This window comes from Trichechus manatus, unplaced genomic scaffold (assembly GCF_000243295.1).
Source record: "Trichechus manatus latirostris isolate Lorelei unplaced genomic scaffold, TriManLat1.0 scaffold00097, whole genome shotgun sequence".
Lineage (NCBI taxonomy): Eukaryota > Metazoa > Chordata > Mammalia > Sirenia > Trichechidae > Trichechus > Trichechus manatus.
This window is the reverse complement of record NW_004444033.1, coordinates 9643198-9652440: the sequence shown is the minus strand read 5'-3', so window position 1 is coordinate 9652440 and position 9243 is coordinate 9643198. Positions and strand designations below refer to the sequence as shown.

The 9243-nt window shown below is 37.9% G+C and overlaps 1 protein-coding gene across 1 annotated transcript in view; it reads right to left on the bottom strand.

The window, feature by feature from the left end:
• AGBL3 (AGBL carboxypeptidase 3) overlaps positions 1–9243 on the bottom strand; it is an 81401-nt gene that overhangs the window by 37035 nt on the left and 35123 nt on the right. Inside the window, exon 8 of the mRNA XM_023737133.1 lies at positions 7784–7946. Coding sequence (XP_023592901.1) covers positions 7784–7946 — 163 coding nt within the window. The remainder of the gene's footprint in view (positions 1–7783; positions 7947–9243) is intronic.

Here is a 9243-nt window from a genome sequence, read left to right as displayed (position 1 = left end):
TATTTCTCTAAGATATATTCCTAGGAGTGGGACTGCTGGATCGAATGGTATGTCTATTTCTAGCTTTCTGAGGAAGCGCCATATCATTTTCCAAAATGACGACTCTTATTTCTCTAAGATATATTCCTAGGATCAGGAAGCGCCATATCATTTTCCAAAATGGCTGTATCATTTTGCACTCCCACCTGCAGTGCATAAGAGTTCTGATCTCCCCGCAGCCCCTCCAACATTTGTTATTTCCAGTGTTCTTCATTCGTGCCAGTAACGCTGGGGTGAGATGGTATCTCATTGTGGTTTTAGTTTGCATTTCTCTAATGGCCAGTGATCGCGAGCATTTCCTTTTTTATTCTGTTGGCCATTTGAATGTCTTCTTTGGTGAAGTGTCTGTTCATTTCCTTTGCCATTTTTTAATAGGATTATTTGTCTCTTTGTTGTAGAGGTGTTGGATTTTCTTGTAGATTATGGAGATTAGACCTTTGTCTGACTTGTACTGTCCAAAAATTTCTTCCCAGTCTGTAGGTTCTCTTTTTACTCTTTTGGTGAAGTCTTTTGAAGAGCACAGGTGTTTGATTTTTAGAAGATCCCAGTTATACAGCTTATCTTTTGGGGTTTGTGCGTTGATGGTTATGGTTTGTACCCTGTTAATGCCATGTATTAAGGCCTGAAGTGTTGGTCCTATATTTTCTTCTGTGAACTTTATAGTTTTAGGCTTTATATTCAGGTCTTTGATCCATTCTGAAGTAGTTTTTGTATATGGCGTGAGGTATGGGTCCTGTTTCATTTTTTTGCAGATGGATATCCAGTTTTGCCAGCACCATTTGTTAAAAAGACTGTCTTTTCCCCCATTTTATGGACTTTGGGCCCTTATCGAAGATCAGGTGACCGTAGGTGGATGGATTTACATCTGGGTTCTCAATTCTGTTCCATCGGTCAATGTGTCTGTCGTTGTACCAGTACCCTGAATTCTGCTTTAACGCAACACCTTTCAGCCAGCAGACTTCTTATGAAGTTCTTCTTTTGGCTGCCCCCAATGTCCAGTTGAAAACTCTGGTGTAGTGGTTAAGAGCTACATCTGCTAACCAAAAGGTCAGCAGTTCAAACCCACCAGGCACTCGTTGGAAACTCTACGGGGCAGTTCTACTCTGTCCTATAGGGTTGTTATGAGTTGGAATTGACTCGAAGGCAATGGGTTTGGGTTTTTTGGTTAATGTCCAGTTACAGACAGTTAACTCCTTGAACTTTGCAACTTTACTGCCTCTTCCAGAAGATGGTTATTCTATTTCCCACAATTGTCCCTTGATTTAACAAACCAACTGTTAACTCCCAGGCAAGACTTACAAGAAATCCCTCTCCCTAGTCCCTCTTTAGTTCTTTTTGTTGATGGATCTTACCTTAAGCCAGATCCTTCTAGTTTTCATTACCAGGTAGGATACACCACTACAATATACACTGAAGTCTCCGAAAGCGGCACCCTTCCTGAAGTTACTTCAGCACAGCAAGCTGAATTAATCGCACTCACCAGGGCCTGCAAACTGACTTCTGGACAGTCAGTAACACTTTATATGGACCTGAGGTAAGGTTTCAGAGTTGATTACGGAAGCAAAGGGGGTTCCTAACGTCTTCCGGGACCCAAATTAAAAATGGTCTCTTAGTTGCTGACCTCTTAGAAACCCTTTTGCGTACCCTCAGAAATAGCAGTAGTTAAAGTACAAGCTCATCAACCAAAAAGCATGCCCCAAACTGAAGAGGCTAAAGGCAATAACTTGGCAGATGCCACGGCCAAGCAAGCAGGTTCTGGCTCCCTGCTTAATCAAGCCCCAAAGGAGGGAATGTTGGAATATTTTGACCAAGATTCTGATACTCAAGTAATTATGGCTTCCTTAGCCTCTTACTTAAAGCTGGCCCTGGATGATGAAGTCATCTCCTAGACTCAGTCTGGGTGTATTCAAGATCCTGCTCCTGGTCTGTGGACTGGACCAAATCAGAGGCTGATCCATCCAAGGTGCTTGTATGTTCCTATGGTCAAGGCTTTACAGGACATTTACGGGCCTATGGAAACTGATGACCTGATCCATAGTTTGAATCAACATTTTTGGGCAACTTGCTCAGTAGCCGTAGTTTATGTGCTTCACTATGATTTTGAGAATCCTCTCCAAACTCCAATACTAGACTCTCCCCACTTAGTCCAAGCTCCTGCAGTTGGAAAGGAAGCAGATGGTTCCTGTAAAGCCTGTTCACCATATGAGTCAGCAGTTACTGAGGATCTGTTAGCTGAGGAAATTACCCCTACAGGAACTACCTGGCATTACCTCAGAAGGCATCAGATTATGGCTCCAAAAAGTGAAAAGTACATGTGGCAGCAGGAGCACTGTAAACTAAATCGGAACAGATTATTGGGAGGGACTTCCCCCCTTCTGAATGTTGGTGATGCCTAAATCCTTACACCTTTCATTGATTCAAGATATTCATAAACATAACCATGAGATAAATTACTGGAATTAGCAAACAAATATCATTGGGGACATTTTTGGGAGGTGGCAGACCAGATAGCAAGACAGTTCCCTATCTCTCTCAATTTAATCCAGGCAAACCTTATTGCCCCACTCCGGGTCAATATCCTTTGCCAACTGGCATTATGATTGAATGGCAAATTGACTTTGTCCAGATGCCTCCTTCCTGTGGCTATAAATATGTTCTTGTTATGGTTTGTAGATTTTCATATTGGATTGAGGCTTTCCCCAGTAAGTGTGCAACCGCCAGCTTTGTAGCCAAGAAACTTTTAGAAAATGTTATCCTAACCTGGGGTGCCCCTAAGACTCTCTGCAGTGATCAGGGTACTCATTTTACTGGCGAAGTCATTAAAGAAATTTGCTCAATTTTTCCAAGGCTTCATTGTCCTTATCATCCCCAGTCTTCAGGACTGGTAGAAAGAGTTAATGGTATTATTAAAACTCAATTAGCAAAACTAATTTCTTCTTTTGGCCTATCTTGGGACCAAGTTCTCCCTTTGGTTTTATTAAATTTAAGGGATACTCTCTTTGGGCCCCATTAATTGAATTCTTTTGAAATTGTTACTGAAAAGCTCATGAATCTGCTGTATGGTTTAGCTTTTAATGATTCTAATCTTTTACAGACTGGTTCACTGAGATACTGTCAAGCTTTGTTTTATTATGGAAAAGAAAAGGTCTCTATGATAAAAGAAGCTTTTGATAACTAGACCCTGAAACAGATTAAGGCACCTGATGTCATGCCTGGGGATTTTGCTTTTTGGAAAAGACACCAGCTAAAATATTCTCTTGAATCTAAGTGGAAGGGACTCTATTTTGTCCTTTTAACAAACCCCTGTACTGCTAAATTACAGGGGATTAAAGCCTAGATCCACTTGTCCCAGGTGAAGAAAGGATCTTACCTGGACTGTTCAGCCAACTGAGGGACTTAAAGTTTAAGCAGAGTCCCGGATGAAAAGCAAATGACAAGAGTGAACCACCTACCCAAGATCACGGAACAAGATTATGCAAGTAGCTGAAGTATTTGAACTTTGTGCTATATTGCTAGCTATACTTTTATCTTTAGCCATTTTGTATTTACAATATACACTTAGGATTGGTTTTTGGTAAACATTTATGCAACCCCTAAAATACTTGGATTTTGTCTAGTAATTACGGGTATACTTATTATTTTTATTTTTGGATGTTTAGGGTATTATTTTTCTTAGTCTTTGTGTTTTAATTATGATCACTATTATTGTATTGATCCCATTATTTTCTCCTTTTTCTATTGCTTGGCAAGAAAATACTTTTATCAAATTAACTCAATCAGTAGTCAGTGCTAGCAATTTAACTAATGCTGGATATGTCATTCTTCCCCTCAGTCTACACAGGATCATACTGATCCTTTCACTGTACCAGTCTTAGATTATAAGCTCACACCTAATTGTACTATTGATTTTGAAAGACTAAGTGGGCTATTCATGTCAAATTATGGCTACCTCCAGAATTGTCAACTTATCAATCAGCTCCCTGTTTCAATATTACCCCTGGATAGTTAAAATGCTTTATTCCATCCACTCCATGCAATTTTTAAATGAACGATGCTTGGTATTATCCCACAGTAGCAGATAACCGTCTTAAAAATAATCCAAATCTCCTGGTTTGTGCCCAGTGCTTGGATCCACAAGACTTTGGAGGATTATCCATTTGTAATGACTCATTAACTGCAAACTGCCTTGATAGGGCCAACCAGTCCATCTCATTTCCTAATATTTAAACTGGGGCAGGTACGTTATGTGCCCCATCTGATATGTCTTCCTATGTGGGGGATCAGTAAGCTTCAGGAATAAGTCAGATGATTCACCCTATACTTGAATTTGCCATGTTTAGATGGTTGGAATATGCTAAGCCAACGTACTCTGGGGACCCTAGGAGTTCCCATGGTATCCATTCATACAGTGACAGTGCACTGTGGAACAGTGATTTAAAACTAATATCCATACAGAAGAGAGAACTTGTCCTCTTGAATAATCCCCATAGCTGTTTCCCTGGGAGGTTGATGGTCCTTTTTACACACTACTGTGCCATGGTTTGGGATTGTGCAATTAGAACTGTCCATTTGCAATCTATGTGCCACTATGGCTCAAATTGCTGATGATGTGGCCAATAGAAGAGCTGCACAACAAAAAATCTTTAGAATTCTTGGTAAAGGTAGTAGTGGACAATAGAATAGCTCTGGACTTCCTTTTAGCTCAAGAAGGAGGAGTATGTGCCATTGGCAACATTTCATGTTGCTCTTGGATTAACACCACTGGAGAAGTTAAACAGGGTATTGCTAAGATCCATCAAAAAGCTGTCTGGTTATATTCTATATCCTCTATGACTTAACCATTCTTTTTTTAATATCTTCAGTGGACTACCCAATAGTGTATGTTTTTGGTTACTATCTCTGTTGCAAATTGGGTTAATCATATTAATAATAATAGTTCTTATTACTGGAATCATAAAATGTGTTATAAGATGCACATCTACTATAAGAACTGGAAACCCCACTTCATCTCATGCTCAGAGAATTATGTATATCAACAATGCATTTGAGAACCCAAACTAGAGAAGCTTCATGACTTAGATTAGTCATTTGATGGTAGGTCAGGCTGTTCCTCAAATTTGGCCGCACCCTATACATTCCTTACACTAAGATCACTGAGGATGACTGCTCAGCAATAGCATGGTGAAAAAGATTGAAGCTTCCCAACTTCCAGAAAAACCTCACAGAAGATGAGTTACTGTTTTGTGGGTGACGTGAGATCAGTTCACCCTGAAGATGAGAACCCCCCTATAGCAACGTAAAAATATGTAGTGGTGCCTGGCCACTTCTATCTTGTGACATCTGGGGTCTTAAATGCTTGCTGGTTCAAGTGACCATTAAGGAGTAGTAAAAGCCATGATAATTTGAAGTCAAGTACATGCAGAAGAAACTGATTCTTAAGTTGATCAAAGGATGTTCTTCTAAATCCTTGCTCAAATGAAGGGAAAGATAAGGCATATAGAATTAAAACAGGGGCAACTGGCCTATTTCTAAAATGACTAAGCTAACTCTAAGGGCTCTCTATAACCTTTCACCTAGATTTTAACGGCTGCCTAGAAGCTCCATGAACCCTTCCCCCAGATTCTACCTCTGTTGCCTAGGAACCAACCCTTATTATCGTTAAGGAAATGAGTTTCTTTGTGGTTAGGCTAAAGAATGTGAACACCTCATAGAAAGTTTTGATCTCAGTCTCCTCAAATTTTCTGATGCATAGGGAAAAGTAATACATCATGGAAACTCTTTGTTTCCATTCTCCTCTGGAGATCTAATGCTCTGAACAAGGTAATTGTTAACAAACTACTCCTGAAAATATCTGTCATGTCACTGCTTTGTAACCAACATGAAACCCCCTCCTGATCCCATGTCTTTCAATTATGTCCTTTAGCCAATCAATGTATTCATGTAACCAATAATGTTAAAAATTATGCTTTACTTTGTCCCACCTTTGACTGACCTTAATTACTGTAAACCAATCAGAAATATTGTACTTTTATTTTCCCCCTTCAGCACTATAATTACTTCTAACTTCCCTGTTTTCCACTGAGATCCATGAGTTTTAGCCTGAGATTTTGCGATGTCCCATTGCAATTGTATCCTGGCTTCAATAAATCTCTTTCGATTTTACTTTAACAGAGTTGGAGTGTCTTTTCTCTAGAACATGTTATAAAAAATTGCCAAACTATCTTCCAGAGTGGCTCTGCCATTTTGTAATCCCACCAGCCATGTATGAGTTTCAGTTGTTCCATATCCTTGATAGCACTTGCAATTGTCAGTATTTTTTAATTTAGCCATCCTAATATGTGTGCGGTATATCTCATATTTTTAATTTGTATTTCCTAATGGTTAATGATGTTAAATTTTTTTAATGTACTTATTTGTCATCACATATCCTCTTTGATGAAGTGTGCATTCAAGACTACTGACCATTTTTTAATTGGGTTGTTTGTTTTGTTACTTTCAGTTATTCTGGATACAAGTTGTCAGATATGGAATTGCAAATATTTTCTTCTAATATGTAGCTTGTCTTTGTATTCTCTTAACAAGATCTTTTAAAGAGCAAAAGATTTTAATTTTGATGAAGTCCAGTTTATATAGGGATATATCCTTGCTTAATGTCTACTATTAGTAGATTACTGTGAGAGGAATCTGAAGTCTCCAATTATAATTGTGTATTTTCACAGAGATTTTGGTAGGAAAGACTTACGAGAAAACCTAGAAATAGAAGTCTCTGTATCTTTAAGCAGCCTTTATAATCTGTGGAAGACCTGTTTTAATTGCATGCCAGTTCCTTGTGGTTTTTGAGAAATTGGTCCATTTTATCTAAGACCACAAAAGGTTAGAGATCTAAGAGCCTAAGAATTATGCCAATGGCACCAATGTTAAAATATTTTAGTAACAGGGGATCATTTTATAGAAGTAATAAACTATATTTAAGGGCACTGACAGTGTAAACTTTATAGGAATAGCTTCAGGAATGGGGCTGCTCTTTCCAGTCCGGTTTTCTGAGAGGATGGGTCCTATCTGGGCAACAAACCTGTGCTTTTTTGTAAATAGTTATTCTTACAAGCTCATCCTTTCCTTTTTATGTCATTGAGTCTCAATTATTTCCAAACAAACAAACAAATAAAATCATTGCCGTCGAGTCAATTCTGATTCATGCCAACCCTATAGGACAGAGTAGAACTGCCCCATAGGGTTTCCAAGGAATGACTGGTGGATTTGAATTGCCTATCTTATAGTTAGCAGCCGAGCTCTTTACCACTGTGCCACCAGGGCTCCCAATCATCCCCAGAGGACAATTGATATCTCCCAACAAGTCCTTTATAAGCGAATTGGCTGATAGATAACTTAAGGGGAAGTTTCAAGGAGTTATCTGTGCTATGTTAAAATCTTTAGGTATTTTTTCCAAAGAATGACTAAAGTAGTTTTCACATTATGGTAAATAAGTGACGCCAACATTTCTACACTCTGTGAAAAATAACAATACATCTTATTCATTTCTCATTCTAATTTTGATTTTTGAAATATTGGTTATTTCATAAAATCCTACTAAACATTCCACATAATTGCTTTCTTATGATTAATTGTATAAAGCACTCAAAATATCTAAATAAAAAAGCAATTTGCTTAATAGGATCATCCATTCCACTGCCCCACAGGGACAACATTTAGTAAAGGACAAGTTAAAATCTTAAAAGGTGCTTACTTTATCTGGACAATTTTTGCTCAGCATAAGTGGAAAGATTCGTTGCTGTAAATACAACGCTTTCGATCGGTCACTACCATCACAGCCGTACATGAAGATGTTCTCTTTCCTACTATGGCCATGCAGGTCACAGTATAAAATAACCTCTCGTTTCTCCATCAATCTACCGAGAAGAAAAAGAGCAAGTTACTAAATTTTGCCTCTGTGTTTTACTTCTATGAGTGCAACTATGCTTTTACAAGTGTAATATTCAAAGAAATAGAATTTCTTATATCTTAGCATTCCATTTCTCCCTCTTCTCATCTATACTGCATGTTATTACTAATATACAATTTTAAAAAATCTGCAACAAATTCCTATCGACTATAGGTAAAGCCTAAATGTTCTAGCCTTCTGTGGTAAAGCCCAAATATACCTTTTAACTTTACTCCAAGACTTCTTCTACCAGGATCCCTCTGCTTTATTATCTGGTTTTCTGTTGTACACAGAAAAGAGTTCACTTTGGTCTTTGCCCATTACAAAGCAGAATCTCTCAAATAGATTCTACTTTCTGACTGGAATATCTTCTCTCTTCATCTCTGTATCTGCAAATACTATCCCCTCAACCCATCCTTCAAGACTGACCTCAAGTCTCACTTCCTCTCAAACTAGTCAAGCCCATAGATTTTTCTCACTTTGAACTCTTGCAGCACTTAATACTGGTTCTATTTACTTGACACTTGCCTGTGCAAGTTTTCATATTTTTGGTATTTAAGCTTGTAAAGGGTGAGGAATGCTTCAAATCATCTAGAATAGTGCTAGGCCCATAATAAGTATCTTGATATTTGTTGAATAATTAAAAAGTTGATGACTTGGTGCTGAAGCCAGTTAGTATCTAACCTTTGATTAAAGTGGCAACTAAGTATCATTTTGAGAAGAATGGTACCAAAGCTTAAATTGATTTTTTTTCCCCTGGTAAAATTCTAATAAATATATACATTTTAAAATAATATTTTACTGTGTTTTTGGTGAAAATTTACACAGCAAATTAGGTTCCCATATGACAATTTCTATACAAATTGTTCAGCGACATTAGTTACAGTTTTCACAACGTGTCAGTGTTCTCTTTAATTGCATTCTGGTTGTTCCATTTCCAATGCTTTAGTTTCCCTGCCCCCTTATCTTCTCATCTTTGCTTTACAGTAACTGTTGACCTTTTGGCTAATACATATTTTAAAGAAATTATTACACTTTTTTTTTTTTAATATCTGTGATTAGGTCTATTCCTCGGTATTTTATCATTTTGGGGGCTACTGTAAGTGGTATTGCTTTTTTTTTTATTGTACTTTAGATGAAGGTTTACAGAACAAGAAATTTCTCATTAAACACTTAGTACACATATTGTTTTATGACATTGGTTAACAACCCCACAACATGTCAACACTCTCCCTTCTCGACCTTGGGTTCCCTATTACCAGCTT